Below are 27,660 nucleotides of genomic sequence, written 5' to 3' on the forward strand. Positions count from 1 at the left end.
CACGAATCTAGCTCAAGTCATTGCCGCAGTGCGCTAACCACTACGGCACCACCGCTCCCCCCCGCCCCCCCTCATACGGAATTCTCATTAAGAGATGAACCGGTCGCGTGGATCAAACTCAGGTGGCAAGTTTTACGCAGCACACTGCGCGCACCACTGCTACCCATTGTGTATATTGATGGGTGCTTTAAAGGGCTGCGTGTGTATTTGAGCGGACGTAGCGGACGTTGCTTATACCACGTGGGTATGCCGGGTGCACTTGCAAGTGCGTAAGTGGGTAACAAGTAACAAGATATTTCCTTCGCGTGCATTTGCGTGAGTGCGCGCGTGTGCGTGCGTGCGTGAGCGCGTGAGTGTGTGAGTGACAGCCAGTACTCTTGTGTGTCCTCGAGTGTGTGAGTGAGTGTGTGCATGAGTGTGTGAGTGTTTGTGAGTGTGCGCCTTGGTGAGTGTGCGCGTGTGTGAGTGCGCGCGTGAGTGAGTGTGTGAGTGACAGCCTGTCATGCGTTTGTGCGTGAGTGTGTGCATGAGTGTGTGAGTGTGCGCGTGTGTGCGTGTGAGTGCGTGAGTGTGCGCGTGAGTGCGTGAGTGTGTGCGTGAGTGTGTGCGGAAGTGTGTGCGTGAGTGTGTGCGTGACAGCCTGTCATGTGTGTGTGCGTGAGTGTGTGCATGAATGTGTGAGAGTGTGAGTGTGCGCGTGTGTGCGCGTGTGTGCGTGTGAGTGCGTGAGTGTGCGTGTGGGTGGATGCGCGCGCGTGAGTGAATGTGTGAGTGACAGCCTGTCGCGCACAGAGCTACAGCAGAGCTCACGGACTTGCAAGAGATCACTCGGGGCCCAACAGTGCTGCGTGCACGTGCACGTACAGCCCCCTGTGTCAATCCACTGCTGGATGAGGCAGTGGATTGACAGCCCCCCCGCCCCTCCCGCCCACCCATGCCTGTGCAGGTCGAAGCAGGATTATTTCCATCACCATCATCACCATCATCGTCATCATATGTTAAGAGAACGATTGGCACTGCGGGTTGGTAAGGTGCAGGGGAGCAAATCTGTTCTGCACGGCTCGTTGCTGCGCCCCCGTCGCTCTGCTGCCCTACCGAGCCGTCTCGCAGCAGCAGCAGCAGCCACCTCGCTGTGCTTGCCGACGGACAGGGCTGGAAATGGGAAGAAATGAACGGGGGAACTTGTTCACGATTAAATTTCGATTTAAAGCTTTCGTGACTGCAATGATTCATCTTCTTTGGTTCTTTCGGTAAAGTCACGTAGAATGATAATAAAATAATAAATGATCAATGTATTATTTTATTGTTCACGATTCCCTCCATCCCCACGAGATCTGAGCACGAGGAAGGGGAGATGGAGCTTCGCTCCGTGTGGGGGTCTCCGTGCGTGTCTGTGGGTCTCTGTGCCTGTCTGTAGGATCTCTGTACGTCTCTGTGGGTCTCTTTGCGTGTCTGTGGGGCTCTTTGGGTTTTTGCGCATGTCTGTAGTGTATCGGTGCATCTATGTGGGTCTCTGTGCGTGTCTGTGAGTATCTGTGCATCTCTGTAGGTCTCTATGCGTTTTCGTGGGCATCTGTGCGTGTCTGTGAGTCTCTGCACGTGTCTGTGGGTCTCTGCGCGTGTCTGTGAATCTCTGTGCGTGTCTGTGAGTCTCTGCGTGAGTCTGTGAGTCTCTGCGCGTGTCTGTGAGTCTCTATGTTTGTATGTGGGTCTCTGTGCGTGTCTGTGTGTCTCTGTGTTAGTCTGTGGGTCTGTGTGAGTCTATGGGTCTCTGTATGAGTCTATGGGTCTCTGTGTTAGTCTGTGGGTCTCTGTATGAGTCTATGGGTCTCTGTGTGAGTCTGTGGGTCTCTGTGTGTGTCTGTGAGTCTCTGTGCGTGTCTGTGAATCTCTGTGTGAGTCTGTGGGTCTCTGTGTGAGTCTGTGAGTCTCTGTGTTTGTCTGTGGGTCTCTGTGTGAGTCTGTGAATCTCTGTGTGAGTCTGTGAGTCTCTGTGTGAGTCTGTGAGTCTCTGTGTTTGTCTGTGAGTCTCTGTGCGTGTATGTGAGTCTCTGTGTGAGTCTGTGAGTTTCTGTGCGTGCCTGTGTGTCTCTGTGCGTGTCTGTGAGTCTCTGTGTGAGTCTGTGAGTCTCTGTGTGAGTCTGTGAGTCTCTGTGTGAGTCTGTGAGTCTCTGCGCGTGTCTGTGAGTCTCTGTGTGAGTCTGTGAGTCTCTGTGCGTGTATGTGAGTCTCCGTGCGTGTATGTGAGTCTCTGTGTGAGTCTGTGGGTGTCTGTGCGTGTCTGTGAGTCTATGTGCGTGTCTGTGGATCTCTATGTTTGTCTGTGGATCTCTGTGCGTGTCTGTGAGTCTGTGAGTCTCTGTGCGTGTCTGTGAGTCTCTGTGTGAGTCTGTGAGTCTCTGTGCGTGTCTGTGTGTCTCTGCGCGTGTCTGTGAGTCTCTGTGTGAGTCTGTGAGTCTCTGTGTGTATGTGAGTCTCTGTGTGAGTCTGTGTGTCTCTGTGTGAGTCTGTGAGTCTCTGTGTGAGTCTGTGTGTCTCTGCGCGTGTCTGTGAGTCTCTGTGTGAGTCTGTGAGTCTCTGTGCGTGCCTGTGTGTCTCTGTGCGTGTCTGTGAGTCTCTGTGCGTGTCTGTGAGTCTCTGTGTGAGTCGATGAGTCTCTGCGCGTGTCTGTGTGTCTCTGTGTGAGTCTGTGAGTTTCTGTGCGTGCCTGTGTGTCTCTGTGTGAGTCTGTGAGTCTCTGCGCGTGTCTGTGAGTCTCTGCGCTTGTCTGTGTGTCTCTGTGTGAGTCTGTGAGTCTCTGTGCGTGTCTGTGAGTCTCTGTGTGAGTCTGTGGGTCTCTCTGTTAGCCTCGGGGGTCTATCTGTGAGCCGAATAAATTTACAACAACAACAACAAAAGATGAATCCTTTATTCCTTCAGGAACGCAGCCACATGGGTTCAAATTTTTACTTCCCCCCCCCCCCCCCCACGGCGTTCCGGCCCATTTCCGCGACTGCCAACGGCTCCGTCCAAACACTATCCAGGCTCAACCCCTGCTGAGCCTGGCGAGATGCGGCGAGAACTGGGCGCATTCCGGGCGATTGGTCATAGGCGCTCCCAATAATAATAACTCATCCGAAATAGCGGCGAACCCTAACCCCTGACGGTAGTTCCAATCCCACGCGCGGCGCTCGCTTAATGCCACGCTCTTGCCGTTGGCTCTCTTCTCCCCGCGTCTCCATTACAAGACAAAGATCCCCCGTATAGCCTTAGCAGACTTTCGGGGGCAAGTGCTGTTAGCGAGCACCTGCGAAGCCGGCACGTTACCCCAGGCGGGTGTGGGGGGCGGTTGGGATGGCCAGCAGCACGAATCTTATTCAGATAATTTGAGGCTGAGTCGACCTAGCGGAGGCTCAGGACGGGTTAAATCAACCGCCACAAGTGTTGGCCTTGAGTGTAAAACGGCATTCGGATCGCCGGGTTTCGTATGGCAACGCGCTAGCCGCTGCACCACCGCTCCCCAAAGTGTGCATCACTCCCCCCCCATCCCTTCCCCCATCAACCCTCCAACACCCACCCCCCCCCCCCCCATCGAGTGCCGAGTCCGCAGGGAGCTCCACAATTGACCCCAACGCCAGTGAGGTGAGGTTAATTGCACAGCTTGCTAATTAATGACCGTGTAAATGATTCACACGGAGACGTGCGAGTGTCTGCGAGCGGTACACGATTCGCCGTGCGTGGCGAATCGATTCCGCGACTTTAACCTTCACGTAGAGTTCACAGTGGCACGAATGTCATTCAATAAATTCATTCCTTTATTAATTCGGGCAATTTATAATTCGTAGATGAGATCCCATTGAAACGATAGTTGTCAAGGTGTTTCAGGGAGATCGAGGATTGCTGGTACTGAATAGTTAATGACCATTATCATCGGCCATGTTCAATCCACTGCTGGAGGTTTGTTGAACTTCTTCCGCACCGTACGTAGCCAATCGTGCTCATCGGAGGTACGGTGGGAAGGACAACAAACGATGGGTCTGTGTGAGTCTATGGGTTTCTGTGTGAGTCTATTGGTATCTGTGTTAGTCTGTGGCTCTGTGTGAGTCTATGGGTCTCTGTGTTAGTCTGCGGGTCTCTGTGTGAGTCTATGGGTCTCTGTGTGAGTTTATTGGTATCTGTGTGAGTCTATGGGTCTCTGTGTGAGTCTATTTGTTTCTGTGTGAGTCTGTGGGTCTCTGTGTGAGTCTATGTGTCTCTGTGTGAGTCTATGTGTCTCTGTGTGAGTCTATGGGTCTCTGTGTGAGTCTGTGGGTCTCTGTGTGAGTCTGTGGATCTCTGTGTGAGTCTGTGGGTCTCTGTGTGAGTCTGTGGGTCTCTGTGTGAGTCTATGGGTCTCTGTTTGAGTATGTGGATCGCTGTGTGAGTCTAAGGTCTCTGTGAGTCTGTGGGTCTCTGTGTTAGTCTGTGGATCTCTGTGTGAGTCTATGGGTCTCTGTATGAGTCTATTGGTATATGTGTTAGTCTGTGGGTCTGCGTGAGTCTATGGGTCTCTGTGTGAGTCTATGGGTCTATGTGTGAGTCTGTGGGTCTCTGTGTGAGTCTATGGTCTCTGTGTGAGTCTGTGGGTCTCTGTGTGAGTCTATGGGTCTGTGTGAGTTTATGGGTCTGTGTGAGTCTATGGTTCTCTGTGTGAGTCTGTCTGTCTCTATGTGAGTCTATGGGTCTCTGTGTGAGCCTGTGGGTCTCTGTGTGAGTCTGTGGGTCTCTACGTGAGTCTATGGGTCTCTGTGTGAGCCTGTGGGTCTCTGTGTGAGTCTATGGGCCTCTGTGTGAGACTATAGTCTTTGTGTGAGTCAATGTGTTTCTGTGTGAGTCTATGGGTCTCTGTGTGAGGCTGTGGGTGTATGTGTGAGTCTGTGGGTCTCTGTGTGAGTCTATGTGTCTCTGTGTGAGTCTATGGGTCTCTGTGTGAGTCTGTGGGTCTGTGTGAGTCTATGGGTCTCTGTGTGAGTCTATTGGTATCTGTGTTAGTCTGTGAGTCTGTGTAGTCTATGGGTCTCTGTGTGAGTCTATGGGTCTCTGTGTGAGTCTGTGGGTCTCTGTGTGAGTCTGTGGGTCTGTGTGAGTCTATGGGTCTCTGTGTGAGTCTATTGGTATCTGTGTTAGTCTTGTTGGGTCTGTGTGAGTCTATGGGTCTCTGTGTGAGCCTATGGATCTCTGTTTGATTCTGTCGGTCTCTGTGTAAGCCTCTGGGTCTCTGTGTGCGTCTGTGGGTCTCTGTATGAGTCTGTGGATCTCTGTGTGAGTCTATGGGCTCTGTGTGAGTCTGTGGATCTCTGTGTGAGTCTATGGGTCTCTGTGTGAGTCTATGGGTCTCTGTCTGAGTCTGTGGGTCCGTGTGAGTTTATGGGTCTGTGTGTGAGTTTATGGGTCTCTGTGAGTCTATTGGTATCTGTGTGAGTCTGTGGATCTCTGTGAGTCTATGGGTCTCTGTATGAGTCTATTGGTATCTGTGTTAGTCTGTGGGTCTGCGTGAGTCTATGGGTCTCTGTGTGAGTCTATGGGTCTCTGTGTGAGTCTATTGGTATCTGTGTTAGTCTATGGTCTCTGTGTGAGTCTGTGGGTCTCTGTGTGAGTTTATGGGTCTGTGTGAGTCTATGGGTCTCTGTGTGAGTCTATGTGTCGATGTATGTTGAACTTCTTTCGCACCGTACGTGGCCAACGTGCTAATCCGAGGTGCGGGGGAACATTTTGCTCGGTGCTCACATTACGCACCTGTACGCACCTGGAGTCTGAATGTCTCCCGATGTGACGCGCGTGCGGAGGTGAATCATATAAAAAAAACCACGGCAATCATCATAAAAATGACGCAATTCGTCAAGTCATTTATTCCATTTGAGGTTCACTCGGTTTTCCATCTCAGATCTCCATACATGCCAATGTTGTCCACGGAGGTATGTGCCTATCCACTGCTGGATGAAGGCTTCCGCCCCCCCTCGCCAAGGCGGTCACGATCGACAGCTTGGTTGAATTCCGACCGCTGCTGCTTCAAATTTGGCTGTGGCTACTTTTTGATTCCTGTCATGGCGTCGAATGATGATGATCACCACGATGGCGATCACCATCATGACCATGAACGTGACCGAGCCACATCCTCCACGCATCACCACCACCTCCCGCACCCCCAACGGGGGGGGGCAAGGGGGGGTATTAAGTAGGGGTAGAGTTTTGCAGAACATGTGGCCTGGTCGCAAAAACTATATAGCTCAGTGAGCCTTACCTGGTCAAATAAAAAATATTGTTTAAGTGCTGAGCGCCCAGAACGTCACACGAGACGTCAGCGTGGCCACTACCACACCATTCACCTTGCCAGTGTCAATGTTTATGCGCAAAGACAAAACGACAATCTCCCATGCTCAGAAGCCACCCATCACGTCCCCCCCACCCCCCCCCCCCCCCCGATTTCACCAACCCGTACTGACCAGCGTGGTGAAATATGGTCAACTGAACCCGCACGGGTGGTTACCCATCCAGCAGTGGATTGACAAACGGGCTGTTGATGTACATTGCAGATTAAGGTGATGTCACGTGGTCGTCAATAAATACTTAATAGGCTTACAGTCAAAGATTGCAAGGGCACGCACACGCGGTCAATGATTGTTCAGGATTCGGGAACGAGCGCACTTGTACAGGCACACGGCGGCTTGATATAACACACGTGCACGCGCGCACAAACGCGCACACACGTGCGTGCACATATCACACACGAGATCGGATAATTCAGTGTCTGAGTCATAAGGACTGCTGTTGCTTAGGGTCCGGATAGTACTGCTCATGATGATTCATTACTTGCTATGGATGTTGATAATGCTGATTGTGATGGTCTCACTATGGATGCTGTTGCATGTTATATTTGCTACGGATGTTGCGAATGCTGATTGTGATAATCATATGGATGCTGTTGCCGGTGCTGACGTTTGCTGATAATGAAAATGATGACACTTCTTCTGCCACTGATGTTTTTGCTGTTGACTGCTACTGCTGATGAGTGTGCTACAAATACCGCTGCTGCTGCAGCTGCTACAAATGACGTCGATCGTGGTAATGTCTACGAACGCGACGACTGCTCGTTACTGACCGAGTCTCTCATTCGGGTGTAACAACGTGACCGGGCGCGCGCGCGCAACCCCGCACATTCATCGAGGCAACAGCAGCAGCAGCAGCAACAACAACAACAGACGGCTGTGAACATCCCCCCCCCACCCCCCACGCGCGCCTTCCTCAGCTCGCGCCTCGCATCTATAGTCATCATCGCGCGCGCTGTGCGAATCTCGCACTCACCTTCTCAATTGACTCGGAGAAGACGACTCGACGCGTTCGGAGGCCGACGCGCGACGCTTGTGAGTTGACGGTAGCCGGCTCGCGGGGGGGAGGAGGAGGTAGGGAGGGAGGAGGGCGGTAGAGCGAGGGGAGGAACACAAGAGGGAGGAGGAGGAATACAAGAGGGAGGAGGAGGAGGAGGAATAGATCGCGGCGGAGGGGAGGATAAGGCCGGGTGGCTTCCACCGCACAGCGCTGCTGTCTCTTCTCTCCGCAGATTTCCTTTCGACCGCGCTCCGCATTTATACGCCCGCCCGCCTGCCTCGGTGCGATCGCGATCCACCGCGATAACAGCAGCAGCAGCAGGCAGGACGAGAGGACGCGTCCGCGGTGTTTACGACGTCGCGAGCGGAACGAGCGCGGAAGAGGCACGGGGGGGTGGGGGTCGCGTCGCGTCCAGGAGACGGAACGACCCCGAAGCGCTCATCCTGGCGCCGCTCGATGCACTCGGCGTTCAGAAGACGCGAGCACCCTCCCCCCCCCCTCGTCTTCCCTTGCTCCTCGGCGGGCGATAACTTCAGCCCGGGTGGGAGGGAGGAGGGAGGCGGGAGACGAAGAGAGGAGGGGGATTGGGGGTGCGGGAGGTGGCGGCGGCGGTGGTGGTGGTGATGCGTGGGGGTTGTGGTTGGGTCACGGACACGGCTCAGCGGTTGGGAGTCTGCGGGGAGCGCGGTCGGAGCTAGGAATGTGTTAGCACAATTTATATATTTATATATATATATATTATACCAATATCTCCCCCCCATATAGTTGTACAGAATGTTGGGGTACCACGGTGGCTAGGAGATGTTAACTATCTCGCCTGGTATACAGGAGGTCGTGGGTTTGATCCCGACCCTGCCCGCCTGTATATTTGGAGTTTGCGTGTCTCTCTCTCTCCCCGTGGCCGCGTGGATTTTTCTCCGGGTCCTCCGGTTTTTCCCTGTACATTTACAAAACATGCGTTAAGGGTATTTGACTGCTATAAATGTCCATGTCATAAGCCACTTCGTTGAGCTATCATTCGTGGTCTGGTCGCTTCTGAAAAAGAGCTATATAGCTCAGTGGGCCTTACCTGGCAAAGTAAAATAATATAGTTTAGCGTAAGTGCTGTTAGCAAGCGCCTATTAAGGCCGAAACGGCACACGAGACGGTAACGTGGCCACTACCACAACTTTTGCATTTCCAGTGCCAATGTTGTTGCAAAGACCAAAACAACAATCCCCCTAATCTGGACTGTTAGGTGCAGGTGATGTTAGCGAGCATCTAATGAAGGAATTTATACACACTCGCATGCCAAGAGGCTGCACAATTAACGCGTGTAATCAGCGAGTTAATTCGACTACACAGCAGCACCACGGTAACTTTAGGGATACCAAATAATGCACGCCTGTGTTCAACAAGATACGGATATCCACTCCACGGAGCATTGTGGAGGAAGGCAATGGTCCACATCAGTGCGTGATATTTAGCCGGAGGCTGTCCGGGGCTGAGCTCCGGAAAATATTCCCCCCGCCCCCCCTACACCACTGTCGGGGGTTTGTTTGGGGGGTTGGAGAACCCGGATAATAGAGTTATTAATCCACGGCTCTGATTTAAATGTTGCCGTAAGGGCCGTGCGAATTGCGCCAACTCGCTGTGCTTCAGTCGCCCGGCGCCCTGCTCGTTTGACGCGAGCGTCGCTCCTCCCCGCTCCCATTGTTCTTGAGGGAGCGATTTCCTTCAACTGCTAAGTAAGCGCCCTTCACGAGCCTCCTCCACAGAGGCCGATCTTGACACCGCTTTGTTACCGGTCATCGGCAAGTCCACTCAGCAAAAAAAGTGTTCCTGTACCACATGCAGCCCCCACCTCCTCTCTAGCCGACGTCGCACATTCTACTCGGCAAAGCGGACGCCTTGGATCCTTTGTACAGCCTGAATGCTCGAGGTTTCAAGGCAACGCAGTTGCTGTCGTAGAGGTCTCTATCTTTTCTAAACACACAGAGGGAATGGAGTTCGGGTCAAGAAGACCTGGAGATTCGTTGCGAGTGACAAGCCAGATGCCTTCCACATGGCGTTATTCAGCCGATGAAAAAGTAAACCCCGCTCGACTGGTTCATATAAAAAAAGTCTGCCGCCAAACCAGAGCTGGCCATGAGCACATTGCCCATGGATAAGAACTCCTCGACAGTCTGAATAGGCGAGCCTCAGGCATTAACACTGACCCTTCTAATGATGCCAAAAAACTGTGTCTTAATTTGGTTATGAACCTCAAAAAATAATAGCGAACACTAAGAGTCCTAAAGATGGCATGGCTTTGATCTTCAAGAATTAAGTGAACTTCAATAATGATGAGATGCTTTAGTCTGGCTCTGAGCCTCGGACACTGACACGGAACAAAAAATAATCCTACGCGAGTTTGTGACCCGAACCAAAACACGAAGAAAACTAAAATTGATAGGCCAAACATCTCGATGCGAGACTCAACCTTAAACAAATTTGTTGAGATTTGTTTAAGGTTGTTGTGGATAAAGGGGCATTATTATTGTCTGGCATGACTGCAGTATCACTTGGTGCGGATTATATGTCGCCGGTATCGACGTGTTACGATTAAACTAAATGGAAATGTGCAACAAATAATATAATTAGCTGCAATGATAATGGTGGTTTCTGCGCCCTCTGATGTAGCAACGCGCCGCTTGTCATTCCACTTCTGACGACAGACGCAACTTGAAATAGAAGGGGATCACGTTTGAATGTTAAATTTAGACCCAAGGGAGCAAACCAAAACTGTACAAACAGAAAATAACAAGCGAGAAATAGCAGAGGCGACAACGCCAACGATTGGAACGGTTGGCTACGTACGGTGCGAAAGAACCTCAACATACGTAAAACAATTTTTTTTATCTGTTTAACACGAAAGCTTTCGTGACCAATATCCACAAATAAAAAAAAACCTGTATTATGGAACATTTGAATGCGAGTGCAAATCGAAACGATCGCAATTCAGTGCCACCGCCGGTGAGTGTCGGATATAAACTCGGTGGTGCGGCAGGTTACTGTTCGCAAGCAGACAAATATTTTTTTTTTACAGATAATATTCGTAATTTTGATTTAAAGCTTTCGTGACTGCAGGGATTCATATTCTTGGTTCTTTCGGTAAAGTCACGTAGAAGGGAAACAATAAAATAATAAAAAAACAATACAATTCTCACGACGTTTCGACTGCAACACAAGCAATCATAATCAGGTGTGAAAACCACAAGAAAATTTGAAAAAAGTGGCAGTTATTTTTAACGTTAGCACCACGGAGAAAGATTTGACAGTTTGTTCAGATGGACGAGTCCATCTATGTTCGGAAAAGATAAAGGGGGAGACGAAAAATTATGGATGCGGTCTGAAAGCCACCTTAAGCGTGATCAATCAATTAAGACCCAAAATGGTTTATCAAATCCTTCCAATGATTGCTAAGCCAGAATCCATCTTCTCGGTTGAAATTGTCTCTGTGTTTGTATATGTGAACGAATGAACAAATCTCTCATGGTAGCCAGATGGCTTGCAAAGAATCTCTGTCTTGGAGAAGTCAATGTCATGTGAACCTACTGAATTATAACAGTGATCTGCCACGGCCGAGGTGTTGGTCCTACCGTGTTTCAGGTCTGCTTTGTGTTCACGAATGCGGTCCGAGACATGTCGTTTGGTTTGTCCAATGTAACTACTACCACAGAGGCAACTTAGTTTGTAGACGCCAGGGTACTGTATGTCCGGAATCACATCTTTTACAGACGGAACTAGATCACGTATTTTATGTAATGTGTTGAATCGGACCTGGATCTTGTGCTTATTCAAGATTTTGGAGATCTTTTTGTGGTCCCCGCAATGTAGGGTAAAGTGATGGTTTTGAAAGGCTCCTCAAGAGGGTCCTTCTTCATGGTTGGAGTGATAGCTTTGCGGATTGTGTTGTCGGAATAACCATTAGTTTTAAGAGCTTGGTGTACGTGCTTGAGTTCACTGGCTATATGTTCCTGGTCGGATATGCATTGTAATGTGTTGAATCGGACCTGGATCTTGTGCTTATTCAAGATTTTGGAGATCTTTTTGTGGTCCCCGCAATGTAGGGTAAAGTGATGGTTTTGAAAGGCTCCTCAAGAGGGTCCTTCTTCATGGTTGGAGTGATAGCTTTGCGGATTGTGTTGTCGGAATAACCATTAGTTTTAAGAGCTTGGTGTACGTGCTTGAGTTCACTGGCTATATGTTCCTGGTCGGATATGCATTGGGCTCTATGGTGCAGAGCCACATGGCCGGCCTGCTCTAGACCAATTCTTCAACCACATCAATTCCATACACCCAGCCATCAGATTTACCATGGAAGTCGAAAAAGATGGCAAGCTACCTTTTTTGGATGTCCTAATAAAAATGAGACCAGATAGCTCAATGAGCCATTCTATCTACAGGAAAGTAACCCATACCGACACCTACCTGAAACCGGATTCCCACCACCATCCATCCCAGAAGAATTCCCTCATCAAGACTCTGCACCATAGAGCCCAATGCATGTCCGACCAGGAACATATAGCCAGTGAACTCAAGCACGTACACCAAGCTCTTAAAGCTAATGGTTATTCCGACAACACAATCCGCAAAGCTATCACTCAAACCATGAAGAAGGACCCTCTTGAGGAGCCTTTCAAAACCATAACTTTACCCTACATTGCGGGGATCACAAAAAAGATCTCCAAAATCTTGAATAAACACAATATCCAGGTCCGATTCAACACATTACATAAAATACGTGATCTAAGTCCGGCTGTAAAAGATGCGATTCCGGACATACAGTACTCTGGCGTCTACAAACTAAGTTGCCTCTGTGGTAGCAATTACATTGGAGAAACCAAACATGTCTCGGACCGCATTCGTGAACACAAAGCAGACCTGAAACACGGTAGGACCAACACCTCGGCCGTGGCAGATCACTGTTATAATTCAGTAGGTTCACATGACATTGACTTCTCCAAGACAGAGGTTCTTTGCAAGCCATCTGGCTACCATGAGAGATTCGTTCATGAGGCTATTCACATATACAAACACAGACAATTTCAACCGAGAAGATGGATTCTGGCTTAGCAATCATTGGAAGGATTTGATAAACCATTTCGGGTCTTAATTGATTGATCACGCTTAAGGTGGCTTTCAGACCGCAACCATTATTTTTTTCGTCTCCCCCCTCCTCTTTTCCGTACATATATGGACTCATCCATCTGAACAAACTGTCAAATCTCTCTCCGTGGTGCTAACGTTAAAAATAAACGCCACTTTTTTAAAATTTTCTTGTGGTTTTCACACCTGATGATGATTGCTTGTGTTGCAGTCGAAACGTCGTGAAAATTTTAGTTTTTTATTATTTTATTGTTTCCCTTCTACGTGACTTTACCGAAAGAACCAAGAATATAATATTCGTAATAATACACTCGCTGACCAATAACGGAAGGCAGCAGTCGTGTGACCCGGCGTGACGACGGACTTTACGTAACGGGAGTGAAAATGATTCAAACGTGGGCACCTTCGTTTCTTGTTCCTTTTTTTTATTCCATAAAGAAAAAAAATTGTGCACCCAACAACAGGCAACATTTCGTAAGCGACAAATCGTCCTAACGGTCAACAGAGTCTACGCACGCACGCATGCGCAAAATGTGCAATCTTTGGCCGAATGCACGGTTTGTACACAAGGCGCGCTTGAACAATCACATTTACTTCTGCCAAAGTGTTCTCCTTTAATAATAGTCAAACATTCACAATTGAGAAAAAAAGCATAAAAAGGTGGAGGCGTGGTCATACAGCATTCGCTTGGCATGGTTCTGGCGTGCCGCGCATCAGTCATGAAACGTACCCCTTCGACCGTCGTGTCCGTATATAAAAAGATGCCGCTGTCAACATCGCATCGCTGTCCAAGATTAGTGTTATTCACTCGTACTTCTGAAACTCCCGTTTTACGCAGCCAACGGTTCGTCTCCGTTCATTTTCTTCCAAAGTTTCGGGATAAAATGGAAACGTGGTGTACCGTTATTCTGTCATCGTAATATATATCATTTTTCAAGAATTATTATTTTCTTAAAATAAGTTAAGGTCGCGTTTTTCACGTCCCCACACACGTCCTGACGGCGCCAGGTCGAGCCCCGCACGTTCAGAAGCGTTCGGCCATTTGGTTCCACCACCTCTAACCAAGCACAGCATGGACGGCACGAATCACACTCACGGGGAATGGGGGGGACGAGCCACACTCCAAAATTGGTCCGTTCGGTTAGATTGCGGCCCGCCCTTTCCCCCCCCCCCCCCCCCCCCCCCCGAGTACAAACAACCCTAAGGCGGGCGATAGCTCATGAGAGTCTCTATTAGGCGATTATTAGAGACCCAGGGACGCTTAGAAGAGATTGGGTGGCGGCGGCGACGGGCGGGGGGGGGGGCGTTTTCCCCAGGCCTCACAAAAAGAGGGCCCCACAACGGCCCATGCAAAAGAGGGCCCCACGTGGCATTCTGCCACGGGCCTCCAGCCACGGGCCTCCAGCCACCACCCCTTCCCACCCTCCCTGCCCGTGCCACCAGGAACTTCTAAGGCAGCTCCGAACAGATCCATTAATATCCCGTTGTTTGTTGCTGTGGTTATTAGCGTTGTTATAACTTTTTTTTTAAACAGCTGCCAAACGTTGTTTATTCGTTATTGGGATAAAGCCACTCGGCAGGTATGTAAACAGTGGGGGCATCGTCAAATAAAAAGGATAAAGGGGAGAACAGAAATATCAGCATCACAAAGATTAACAGCTCACCAATTAATACACATGACTTTTACACACCAGTACCTGTCAAATTCATTAAAATCTCCTAACAACAACAAAATGCTTTATTATTAATAAAAGTAAAAAAACACACAACCAACCATATTTCGAGCGCTTTAGGCTATGAAAAAAAACATTTCCAATAAGTTCACAATGAGCACCACGGGATAAAGGCTCAATGTTTCACGACGGTACACAATGTAAAAAAAACCACACTTAAACGCAGTAGCAATTGGCATTCAAAATATACGCAACTTAAAAAAATCACGTGGTCCGCTTATTTTAACATACATTGCAGAGGTCCGTTGGTTTTTCTCACGAAGTTTTAACGAGTACCTGCAATCGACTTCCTGCAACCGTGTGTTCACCAAGAGATGAGATTCGTTTTTTTCTTTCTTTGAAAATCGCTAAACATGCACAACAAACAGCTACCGGAAAGAGAGAAATAGCGAAAATAATTTTCAAACTGCACGGCTTCGCACACTCGAGAGAGAAATCGAGCCTCCTTCCACCCCCCCACCCCGATGTTGTTTTCCCGTAGCAGTTGCATATTTTTTTTGCATCGTCAAAGCACAGGCAGATAAATACTTTCAACGATCATCAACATCTTGTTAGCGATTTATAAACCACGGCACAAAAGAAAAAAACCGTTCCTTAAATTAATGTAACAATTAGAAGTGAATTATTTCCTACATAGCTGTCGCTTCTACATGCAGATGAAATGCCGTAGGCGGACACCTCCTTGATTTACGCATTTGCAAGAAAAACCGTAAGTCTCAATGCAGCAGGCTATTTGAATGTTTTCCGTTTCTGCAGTCGACAGCCACACACCTGTACACCGCTTGTTGTTAATTTCCCTACCAGAACAGAGATGGGGGGGGGGGGTTAAAAGGGTGCGGCACGCTCCAGCACCTGAGATTTTCCTCAACGACTCGCTTTTGCGTCTCTCTCGCTCGTGTTTCTTGTGCAACTTGTGTGTTTTTGTTTTTCGACAGCGGAGCACGGACGTTGTGTTTTTAAACCTGTACACACATTCAAGCGATAACGAGAAATCGCACACCCCCACCACCCCCCCCTTTCTCCGTCGGCGAGCCGCAAAACACTAAAATCAGGCATCACAGCGTTTCACAGCTCGTTTGATAAGGCCTTGCGCTACACTTTTGTACAAACTCGCAAAATATTGAGATCCCCCCTTCTCTCTCTCTCCTCTCTCCCTCTTGGCTCTCTCCTCTTTCCGCTCCCTCTCTCTTCCTCTCCTCTCTCCCGCGCGACCAGACTTCCCAAGGCGAGATGAGTTGCTTAAGCTCGCGCTCTCTCCGAAACGAGAGCAAGTTTTACTGCATAGTTTTGTGTCTGCTCGAACACACAGGACCACGCGACGACTGCGCTCCGTTTAGACTATAAACATTTCACAGCCGGCTTCACAGGAATGACAACAACGAAAAACAGGAGAGAGAGGTAGGAAGGGAGAACACACAAAGGAAAAGAGAGAGAGAGAGAGATCTGGCCACAGGAGAAAAGAACAGAAAAATAAAAACCCCACAAAAATAACAGTCATGCTCTTATAAACAAGTGGCAATGTGAACCACTATCTTTTCGTCAGTGCCCTTTGTTTACATGATTACTGGAACAGTTGTAAGTTCTGCGCTTTCGCTAAGTAAGCGCATAACCCCTCCCCGCGCGTGCCACTCGTAACACACCAACCAGTCCAACGTTGCCAGTCCCTCTTCCTCTAGAGCCTTCAAAGGTTTTGTGGTTTTGTTGGCAGCGGTGATGGTGGTGGCGGCGGCGGCCGCGACCTTCGGGGGTCAGGGCACGCTCCTCTGCGGCAGTTCCTGCGTCACAAAGCGCTTGAGGCGCTCCAGGTACTGGCCGTAGAGCTCCACGTCGTTGTGGCCGGCGCCCTCCACCCAGAGGGGCTCGACGGCGCGCTGGCAGCGCTCGTACATGGCCAGTCCGTGCGAGAAGTCGATCACCTCGTCCTCCGTGCCGTGGATCACAAGCACTGGCGACGACACCTGAGAGATTTTGTCGATGCTGTTGCCCGGATTCGGCCCGTGGTGGGACAAGGGGGTAAAGTCGCCGTCGGGTCGGGTGGGTGGGCAGACAGACGCGGGTGCGTGCGTGAGTGTTGGGAAAGGAGGTGGGGGAAGAGAGAAAACACATTCGGAAATGAGAACAGGTTCGGAGAGATACCGCTGCGTAATTTTTTGGGGGTTACGCCGCCACAGCTCTCCGATAAGTTAGGGTTGGACTCGAGTGTCGTCCGGCATAATGTCCTGACGAGCTCCTCCCTGTATGTCGAGCGAAACATCAGACGTGACGAATAGCACGCCGTACAACCTGGAAACATATCAGACAGCTACGCTGAGATAAACAGAAATCATTTCACGATGGTGTCAAATAATCCAAGCATCCCCAGGCTCAGATAAGCATCAGACGGTGCACATCCACATTGGCGATTTACACCAGGAACGGACATTTCTTCCTTCCTATGGCAAGTCATGTTATTGGGGTAAATGCTTGAGACTTGTGCGATTACGTAAAGTGTCTGTGTACCAGTACACAGCATCCACAAACAGCGGTTAACACTATAATTCTGGTGGCCGGTTTATTGCCAAATGCAGCGCGGAAGAACAGCCACTGAAGAACAGTGCCTTAGAGTTGGGCAAACACCTTGACTGGCGCAAAGAAACGATCGCCGAATCTGAAAGATTGCCTTCGCTCGGCGGGAGGTTGCTCTCAGCTGCTGCTGCTGCTGCTCCCACTGGAACTTCCTTCTATTCTCATGCGATCCACACTCCTGAGGACCCTGTTTGGGTTCAGGCTCACGGACCCTCTTCTGCCGATGACTGCTGCCTCTTTATGAAGCGTCTTCAAATGCACTTCGACTATAAAACATCTAGGTACCCTATTTAATAACCAAAAAAAAACCCTTCTTTAGATGAAATGCGCCTTACAAATGTAAATGATTATTATAATTTCCAGATGGGCGCGCTTTCCCCTATTTGTACAGTGTCTTTCCGAGGCGTTCACACCTAGATGCTCCATGAATCAAAACTGCCTTGCAATTTTCATTGCATCGGAGCAACTCGTACGCCCATAGTAGTGTGGGCAATCATTCTGCTGCATGCAAATCGATTTCTACTAGCGCCCTGATGTGAATTCCTTCTCCCTCCCCCCCAGCTCCCCCACCCACCACAAGATGCTGCTTAGCCTTCACGCGTTTTACCTTGGGGGAGCGCGCGTGCGCGCTGCAGTATTTGCGGTGACATCTTTCCCGCGCATCATGACGCGCTCGAGTTAAAAAGGGCGACGCGCACGATTGCGCCAACGGCTTTTAATTCCAATTCCTCTAAAATTCTAACAACAAGGCGGGCAAACTTGAAAGCACGTGATGTCACGGGACATTGAGTCATGTTAAGTCACGTCCCGACTGAACGATCTGTCCTCATATTTCTTTTTGCTTTACCCCTCCGGACAAACATCCCGCCGACGTCACCGGTCACCCCCACCCCCCCCTTTCCACGCGCGCGGGATGGGCGCTGTGTCTTCTCAGCGCCGGCGATCGGCGCCACTCTCGCAGGTATACGAGCTGAACAATAACAACGGGCAAACAAAGCCGCGAGAGGAAACAAAGGAACGTCCGAAAGGAAATCAGATTTTAGAGCAAGTTCGAGACAAATAAATTTACAAGCCCACGAGAACTTGAGCCTTTCTCAAAATAAAAAAAAATGCTCCTGCCGCTCTCTGTCGTATGGTGCTTAAAAAAAAAAACACCGCCGAAACATAGCGGCACGTGCTAAAGAGCTTCGGATTTCTCCAGTGTAAATCAAGATTCCGATTACGTCTTGATCATCCATTCGAAGGCATCAACAGCCGCTTCATGCATACAGTGCTCGAGCCTCCCCTGCATACACAGATAATGGGCAGTAACTCACCACAATCACAACAGTGCGGGATCACCTCCCGTCATTTACATAACGACGTCAAGGTCAAGCGTTTGCACCCCCAAACCTCTGCCCCCCCCCCCCCCCCAAATTACCAGCAATAACAAAATTTTCGAGACGATTGCAGCAGATTCCGCCCCTCTTGGGTTCCTTCCCCATCCCTTATGAAAGCAAAATTTTCGCGTCACTCCTGGCAAACAACGCCGCCAGGCCAGCGGCGTCGGCTCTCCCCGCACAGGGCCCACCGAGCGCCCCCCTCCCCCCCCCCCTGGCTGCAGAGAAAACTTTTGCCGGAGAGAGGTGGGGAACCGCGGCTGTGTTTTCAATTACTTGCGAATCCCCACCTCCATCCTCTTCGATGGGCCTCGGAGAACTGCCAAATTGATATTAGTTGCAGCTCAAGCGTTTTATTTAATATAATGGTCCAAGAATTAAACCTTTCAGCACTTTTGCTCCCACACCAACCCATCCTGCACGCTGCACAACACCCTTTGCTCCCACCCCCACCTCCGGACCCCCTCCCTTTCCATCAGCCGAATAACAGGATTTAAAAGTTTTCATGATGGCAAGACTTTATAGCGAAAAGAAAAGGGCGATGCTGGCTGGGCGTGCAGGAAACGCGGTTGTTCAGCTCTGCAGGGTTTTCACAGCCAGCGTGACCGCACGTCGGACGCCGAGGTCAAGCAGACACGACCCCTTTACAGCCAGTTGGCGGCGCAGGAGAATGCAAGGTTTGCAATTAAATTGGGGGGGGAAATGTGTCGAGCTATTCAGTTTCTGTATATATCTGCAAACTATTAGGGCACCTTATATAGCGGTGGCGGTGTGAGTGCCCCTTTATGGTCTGGACGGCCAACGATGAGTTTATCGGTAGGCGGAGGTGGGCGGGGGGTGTAAACGACGCGTCGGATCGTCGATTGATAATCTATTCTTGAGCTTCCGATACACACATCGAATCACGTGAACTTCTTTTGCACCGTACGTAACCGACCGTGCTAACGAGGAGATGCGGGGGAATCGGAGGGGCTGCGTTGTAAGCAGAGGTCGGTGCGGCAAAATCCATTATCACAGAGTACTCAGCTCCAACACTGACACGCGCTCCCCCCCCCACCGCCACCTTCACCGACCAGCACGGCGAAGTTTTGTAAAGTTGCGGTGGGGGGGGACAAAAAGAGTTGTACATGTTAAATACGCTGTATGTAATGGACTCGGGTAACCCCTGCAGCCAGCTACTGGAGCGCATGCTACCATTCACAGCTACGGTATGCAAAATAATCGAAGCAGGAATCAAATGGCGACTCCTGAATCGCGATGATCCATTGATCCACCGGGGTGGGGGGGGGGGTGGATGAGAGTTAATGGCAGCACGCCCCACTGATCGTGCTCATGTATCACTTCTCACTTGAGCAAAATTTTTTCACGGAAAAGAAACCTCTCTGTGGACTTTAAAACAAAAAAATACATCGCGCACTGCATCATTCTGCAATGCGCTTAGTTTTTTTTTTACCCAGAAGAGAAACTTGACGAATTATTGTAGAGCAGCGCTCGCTGAACCTGAGTGTACAGTGCAAGAACGCGAATCTTGGCAGAGGATGGCTGCCCCTGAGACCAGGGGTCTGGGCTCCTTTACAACCAGAATCCCCCCCTCGTCGACCCCCAACCACACCTCCACCAGCCAAGGGCTACACGGCAGCGCTCCTAAACCACACACGCCAACGCACGCAAGGATGGGCACACACACACACACTTCTTGTACAACAAAGACCAAGATCCTCTATGTTGCCTTCAACAGACTGTTTGAGTGCACACGCATGCGCACATATGAACGTGTGCACACAAAGCCAAAGATCCCCCAGTGTAGCCTGAACAGACTGTTGGGGCAAGTGCTGTTAGCGAGCACCTGCGAAGGCGGGCACGACACACGAGGGGCTGGGTGGCCAGCAGCACGTCCGGCTGCCTTTGTCTCCCCAGTGGCGACGTTTACACACCGCACCGGGTACTCATTTGAGGCCGAGTCGACCGAGGTGAGGCCCAGGACCGTTTCAGATAATCGTCACCGGTGTTGGCCGTGAGCAGGAATTGAACTCGGGTCGCCGGGTTCGTAGCGCAGCTCTTCAACCGCTTACACTACCGCTCCCCAAACACGCACACGCAGATGTACAGGCTGACGTGCAATGCTCTCAACAACGGAGCGTCTTGTCTATTGTTTCTAGCGGTGGCTGGGAGAGTCGCTCCTGCATAAGCAACCCGCGGCAGAAGAACAACAAACGCCACCTAGAACGGGGCAAGGAGGCCAACGTCTGACTGCAGGGCAGGGTTTGTTCTGCTTAACAGGCGGCAAGGGCCACAGGAATCTCGTGCCGATTTCAACACTGGGCCATTGTGAGAAAGCAATCGCGCTGGATCCCAGCTGTGCAAAGGATTCCCGAGGTCAGCTTCTGAGCAACACAGATCACAGATGGGGTGGAGGGGGGGGGGAGCTGACAAGATCGGCGGTCGAGCGTTAGCGGCGGACACAGCGGGGCAGGCAGATCTCACGATGGGCAGAACTTTTAACAACAGCACCTCAGGAAGCGCGTACAGCGGTCGGGCAAGAAGGCAACCGCCAGCATCGCTTCATCATTGCATTTTTACAACTTTGTTTTATAGCCCTTTTGTCAAAAGCATTGCTGTGCTGGTCATGGGGGAAATTCGAGCGTACTTCACCACACTGGTTAGTGCTGGTTGGTGAATGTGTGGTGTAGTGGGGGGGGGGGGGCAGAACCAGTTAAATAAATCACTCGCCGCTGAAATTAGCCACAGTTGGTAATTGAACTCGCGTAGTTGCGTGACCACCAGACCACCACTACACACCTCTTACCATCCTATTTCCAGAAAAAAAATCCTCAACATAATCGTCAAAATCACTGCGTTAAATCTAAAAAGTCTGTCATAGGTGACGTTTCGGGTGATTGTTTACAGCACATTGAAAGGCCAGGAGGGGTAGAGTAGTTATTTTGCATATATATATTTTTTAAAAAGGCCTTTAATAGAAAATACATCTGAGCTCCCTATCAGCACTTTAGGCAATATTACTTATTTTGATATCTTGACCCCCATTGCACCATCCCTCCCACCCGCCCCCCACACACCAATTTATTCCCAAAGGAACTCAAAAATAAAAGGAATCACAATTACGAGCCACGCGAAACAAAGACACCTTCAGGTTCCCACGCAAATTGAGTGCGGCGGCGGAGGGAGACGCTGGAAATTGTGCAGCAATGAAAGCCAGACCCTGGGGCAAATGGCAGAGAGCATCGACGATGCTGCGAGCGCGCAGACGGCTCGCGATCATCCGCGAGAGCTCGGCTTTTACACGCTCAGTGATCCCATTCATCTAATTATTGCAGCCAAAGAGCACGTGTAATTGTTGCGCTGATCTTCCCTCCCCCCTTACCACCACGGAGTCATATGGTGCATATGGAACTCACGTTTGAGCGATTTATCCCACGCGGGTTAAAAAGCTCAAACGTAATTTACCCATTCAAGTGCAATAACCCGGGGAATACGGGCGACCATATGGTCCCATTATTTTTAGCTGCAATGGAAGAACCGGGGGGGAAAGTGAGGTAATAAAACTGCTTTAAAAAAACACACACACACAACGCAGATGCACACAAAAAAAACACAAACTCTAAATTCCAGAGAGGTTCAGCATGTGCTTAAGTACACCACTATGGTGGCATTGCTCTCCAGTGATGTCATACAAAATTTCAACGATCGCGTCGAGATGGATCAAATGTTGAAACGCTGCGCATCCTCGTTTTTTCTTCTTCTCTTCACATATCTTTGGAACAAGAGAACGGGCAACCCCGATCCCTCCTGCACAAGCTCCGTCTCTTTCGGACGGCTGACAGCCAGAAGCCCTTGACTTACGAGCAAGTCACGCAAAAGTCAACACTTTGGATGGAAACCTGGAGCCGTCGCTCATATCAGCCCCTCCATCCTCACCCAGCCCTACCACCCACCCAACAACACAGCCACACACCGACCGCTTGCCCGGCAGGGCCCCCCCTCTCCCGTGTCTCTCAGACCCCACATCGATCACGCCCTCAACAGAGGAAGCAGAACTCTGCACCGACCCTAACAGCTGGGGGAGTGTGGACACCGACATTTGTCACGTAGCTGTGATGTCATGCACAATCGGTAATTACAGCACAAGGACATGATTGAGCTATGGATTCGCCCAAGGCATCATACCCTTCAGGTCTCTGCACAAAAGCTACTTGAACACCCGAGTAAATAACACCAAAGCTGGGATTATGAATTGACAGCGATGCATTGTCCAACCGTAAACAGGTGTAACTCGGGGTGTGTTTGTTTTTTGAATGATCCAATTATTTAAGTAATTTTCAAGCGGCACGCCATCTCCAACTCGGTTTGTTGGCAACAACAGAATACGCAAAACAAGTTAGTTCAGATATTAAAATAAGACTGCAAGGGCGTTGCGTCCAAAACCACAAAGTATTTGATTGGAAATTCGACAATATTCGCGACCAACTGGGGATATTAATTGTCGATCTAAACGTCAATCCACTGCTGGATGAGGGCCTCAACCAAGCCATGTGGGTTGTGGCAGTTATTTAACCATAATTCGCCACGCTGGTCTGTGCTGGCTTGGCGAAGATGGAGAGCATATACGTAGGTGCACAGAAGTACAGGACAATGAAGCATTCGGCACGGCACCTCCGCTGCCTACCACATAGCGTCACGGCCTATAACAATCTGTTAATGTGTGTGGTGGTCACACGGTCCAAGCACCATCAAGGCTCATATCCTGCTTAGCTTCTGAGAACCGACGAGGCGGAGCGCCGTTCACGGTTGTTTTTTTAGTAGGCCCTCGTACGTTTTGTACAATATCCACGATCAAATATTTACTTTTTGAAGGTAACAATATCGACTCGCGGCAAACTGTTTTTGTAACACCATGCCGTCTAAAATGAAAGGGGAACGACGGACACACGCAACGCGGCCAGCCCGTGTCTGGCAGAGGGGGTCCTCTCCCAGAGAATGGACGTGTGAAATCAAACACCGCGCCACCGAACCAAACCACACAGCGAGCAGCTGCTGGAAAAGGGGCAAGGGTGGGTGGGGGGTCTCGGTGAGGAGGTTTATCAAGGGAGTTTCCTTCAGACAGGAAGCCGCTCTGCGAAGTACCTCTGGCAGGGCCGGCCGCTGGGGAACCGTGAGAAAGGGCAGCACGCGATCGTGTGCGCGCACGATCGCGTACGCCGCGTGCATCCGCGCGTTACAGGGCGTGTAAAGCCATTCACCTCCCGGCACGCCACCACCGCAGCGCGCGCACTCCCGCAGACAGCGTGACGAATTGCCACGGTCCGTGGTTTGTCACGATTTGTCACGTTTCAATTCAAGAGCAGATTCTTCTTCTTTTTTTTTGGCCGTCTCTTGGCTTTAAAAGGCGCAACGATGCATCGTGCAACGTGACGATGGATTGACGGGAATGACCGCAATTGATTTTCGTGCTCACGATATTCACGAATAAAATTGCGCGTCTACATATAATGCACGTGTCATCGGGATGAGGCCCTCATCCAGATGATAAAAGGTATGCACATATATGTTCCTTACCATTGATGGACACAACTACAATGTTTCTGGACCCAAAACGTGAGCGAGCTGCCTGTGATGTAAACCATTTCTCAGCTGCCTTGAATGGTTGGGTCTCGCTCAGTCACCAATTACATGACACAACAAACGATCGCAAGTCGTCTGGTTTTTCATTTAATTCAGGCAAGCAGCTCTGAGGATTAAAATTTATCAACGTATCGGATGGCTGACACGGCCGACACGTAGCGAATCGCTCTCTACGGAGGGCACGAAGTTGTGCCACGCGGTGTCGGGTAACCGAGGCCCGGCTTTAGTAGATTTGTGCAGCCTTCTTCCGGAACCACTTCCTGACGCGACGGGACGCGCGGCTAACCGAAGGTGATCTATAAAAAGACGGTTAATTGTCCCAGCAACTAAGACTTTGCCAACATACGTGGGATATAGCTGGCAAAAAAATATATATTTTAAACGTTAATTATTTAAAATAAGAAGCCAGATAGCCGTTTGTAGATTGCTTGTGGGGTCGGGTGCTCCTGTGCCGTGTCGGTTTTAATCTATTTGGTCCCAAATAACCTCAAAGCGCCAGAATCTCGTCAGATCTCAGAAACGAAAGTAACGGAATTGGCCGAAGAACCCCAATGTAGCAAGAATCTCATTAACAAAGAGACTTGAAACTTAGAGAGGTTTTCACATGTAAATAAATGGTATCAGTGTTATTACCAAACAACTGCCATTATCACTTGGTGCACATTACATTTGTGTCTGAAATTATGAAGGAAAAGGTGAATGCAATGTTATACACAGTTCTCAAAGGGTTAAAATAATCCGAGCTGTGAAGTAATAAAGTCTGAGGCCATAGGTGAGACAATCGCCGCTTTATCCGTTATCACCTTTGGAACCTTAAACTGATAATTACCTCTAGCTCAATTATGTAAAAATTTTAAGTGAGCTGAAGTTAATGTTAAGGTCAAGTGAGCGTGATCCATTCAACAGCTGCCTTGAGACTGCATCCATGGATACCAGACTGAACATAAAAAAAGGAAACTGAGAAAAATTCGAAAACGATCACGTGACCAGTTGTAAAAAAAAACTCGGCTATGCCAGGTAATAATTTACCCTGACCAGGTCAGGCTTAAGACACCTGATTGCCACTGGTACTGCACACTGCTGCCACTAACCAAATCCAGTTATCAGGATGGTAATGGAGTGTGCGATCCACAGTGCCACCACTACTCGCCTGTACGCTGTACTCTACTGGCTTCAGCAGTGCCTGTGGCCCCATTTGCCAACAATGCCACGTACACAGGATGGCGGCCGTGTATTGTTTGGTTATTGCGTTAAACGCAAAATAACAAACATGTTGACATTATTGGTTCTTTCGGTAAAGTCAGGTGTCACCTGGTGATGATTGCTTGTGTTGCAGTCGAAACGTCGTGAGAATTTTATTGTTTTATATTTTTATTATTTTATTGTTTCCCTTCTACATGGTGACTTTACCGAAAGAACCAAGAATATGAATCCCTGCAGTCACGAAAGCTTTAAATCAAAACATGTTGACGTTCACGACAATGATGATCATAAGGTAGGCAATGAAAACGTCTTTCAAAAAAAATAGGCAGTATGGCATTTTTCACCAATTACTAAATGAGCTCCGATTCAATCAATCGATCAATCTTTATTTAACGTGCCAATATCGCCCTCAATAAAGTAGGCATCAGTGCATAAGCTGCGAAACTATTGCAGACTGTCTGTGAAACAGTGTCTTTGCAATAGCCTTGTGCTGTAATAATAGTGGGAATATCAAATGAACAAATGATTTGATTTGTTAAATAGTGCAATTTAGCCAACTGTAATTAGGTTCTCTCGTGCGCAATCAATCTATTAAAGGTTTAGCGAAAAACACAAACCTGCATTTGGAAAATGGGGATTTAATTCTGCGGTTCTTGGTCGCGTTTTTGCTCACCCCTGTACTGCTTTTGTAACAAATTACAAGGGCAGAGACAAAATAACAAAGTTGCATTCGTTTTATAATTAAGTACAAGACATTATAAAAGGGTCTTGTGGCTTCATTAGATCTGTCGCAACACTGGTTCAAGCTTGCAAGAGGCCTTCTATAATGCGGTGGATCCGTGGGGGACTGGCTGGAGAAGTGGACCTTCATCGCCTTCGGGTTTCAGACGATGTTGACGATGATTTTACAGGCACACGAACGTTAAGACATGTGCAGGTAGCGCCCGCGTTGAGGTTATACATGAAAGTGCAAGCCGTACATGGTCGTAATTAAACAAGGTGCGATAACATTAGCGGCGACTATAAAAACGAATAATGAAAAAGCGTGTGTCGGCTCACAAGTTCAACCCCTCCCCTCATAAAACCTTTTGATCTCCCCATCCGTGCCCGCATGTACGTACCACGAACGGGAAAGTGAGACGGGGATTTTTTTTCTTTTTGTATTAAACAAAAGAGATTCCAGGGAGCCACTGATGACGACACTAAAACCCCGGAAAACAAAACAGTGGAACACCACAACGCGAGCCAAATCTGGGCGTGAAGTGAACGGGGGTGTGTGTGTGTGTGTGTTTAACCCCTCGCGGCCTCTGGGTGGAGCCGAAAAGTTGGAGGGCTGAGAACGCACGCTATTCCAGGAAGAGAACGGTAAACCCACCCGTGATAAACCCAGCAGCGAGATGTTCTCAAGTGGTCGGGAGGAACAGCCGTCACAGGCTCCCCAACTCCCCTCCAGAACAAATAAATATACAATACAACTTCCTGATCATGACAATGTGCCAACTTACTGCTGCGTGGCGAAGTTTTCGCGCTCGCAGAGAACACGCGTGGGAAATTTAAATTGTGAGCAGGAAACAATGTTTTTTTTGTCGCCGGCCCTTCTGTCAATCAACTGCCGAATAAAAAAACTCGTGTGCCGTTCCAGTCGTCGTGGTTGTTGGACCATACTTCACCACGACGGTCAGTGCAGAGATCAGGGTCAATTCGGATATCACTCGACACCGAACTCAGCTCGCAGGGTTCACAGCGCAGTGCACGAGCCACTGGATTACATTGAAGGGAAGCGAGTTTCCATTTTTATTTACTGCAGTGCTATTTACGCCAACTCAAACCTTCTGCTTGCCAAAAAAAAATGACAGTGATAATGCAAAAGGAAGGAGGCACAATGCAAAGCTACGATTAAGATTAAATATAAAATAAATTCTCCGGCAACAGGGAGTTCAGCCTGGGAACAAGCGGATGGGACGGCACAAATTGTTTTAACGGAGCACCTACGACACAGCGGTGCCATGACACAGATAACGGCCGACCTTGTTGATTAATGGCGAATGAGAGTTCCTGTCTGTGTGCACTTAGGAAGGACGAGGTGGGGGAAAGATTAGAGCGTATGACCGGTCTCATGGGTGCACACTTAACGACCAGCTAAGCATAACTTATGACAAATTATTAAATAAAACGTGCTTGTACTCAAGCCTCTGTTGCTGCAAGTTATGTAATGCTGCCGCAACTTTATTCGTTGGCACTTCCGTGTTGAGACGTCACTAGACGAAGTGCCAACTGAAACTCTTGCACAACAGTTTATCACCCTGTGTGTTAAGAGAACGGCCCACGGAAGGTGATGTCACAGAACTGCCTCTGAGATGGCTTAAGGTGACCTTTTTTACTGGTAGGAACGAAGTTGTAAACTGAGTGTACCAGCCTGCAATAGATTAATGTGTCCGTCCGTCCGTCCCCTTTCAATACTTTAACGAAGTGAAATCTCGTGCTGTTGGGTGTAAAATCAGCAATAGACAGCGCAGAGACTTGATATGTCTTATTGCACCCAACATTTGGAAGTCAATTCTAGATTTAAAGCTTTCGTGACTGCTAGGATCCATACTCTTTGGTTCTATTGGGTAAAGTCACGTAGGTGAAAATAAAATAACAAAAAATCACGACGTTTCGGCCAC

The 27,660-nt window shown here is 49.3% G+C and overlaps 2 protein-coding genes across 4 annotated transcripts in view; both read right to left on the reverse strand.

Annotated features, from left to right (window-relative positions):
- The window catches only part of CEMIP2 (cell migration inducing hyaluronidase 2), a 62,202-nt gene extending 54,367 nt beyond the window's left edge, over positions 1 to 7,835 (reverse strand). Inside the window, exon 1 of one of the 2 annotated variants that reach the window (XM_076067293.1) lies at positions 7,321 to 7,835. In XM_076067293.1, coding sequence (XP_075923408.1) covers positions 7,321 to 7,601 — 281 coding nt within the window. In that variant the 5' untranslated portion in view covers positions 7,602 to 7,835. The remainder of the gene's footprint in view (positions 1 to 7,320) is intronic. The other variant, XM_032949912.2, reaches the window with a different exon arrangement.
- Positions 7,836 to 12,882: 5,047 nt separating this feature from the next.
- LOC116940297 (alpha/beta hydrolase domain-containing protein 17B-like) overlaps positions 12,883 to 27,660 on the reverse strand; it is a 31,584-nt gene continuing 16,806 nt past the window's right edge. For both annotated transcript variants that reach the window (XM_032949933.2, XM_032949924.2), the window contains exon 4: positions 12,883 to 16,184. In XM_032949933.2, the coding sequence (XP_032805824.1) occupies positions 15,956 to 16,184 (229 nt within the window). In that variant the 3' untranslated portion in view covers positions 12,883 to 15,955. The remainder of the gene's footprint in view (positions 16,185 to 27,660) is intronic.

The sequence above is a fragment of the Petromyzon marinus genome, chromosome 1, assembly GCF_048934315.1.
Source record: "Petromyzon marinus isolate PM22_M1 ecotype Great Lakes invasive population chromosome 1, UKy_Petmar_22M1.pri1.0, whole genome shotgun sequence".
NCBI lineage: Eukaryota > Metazoa > Chordata > Hyperoartia > Petromyzontiformes > Petromyzontidae > Petromyzon > Petromyzon marinus.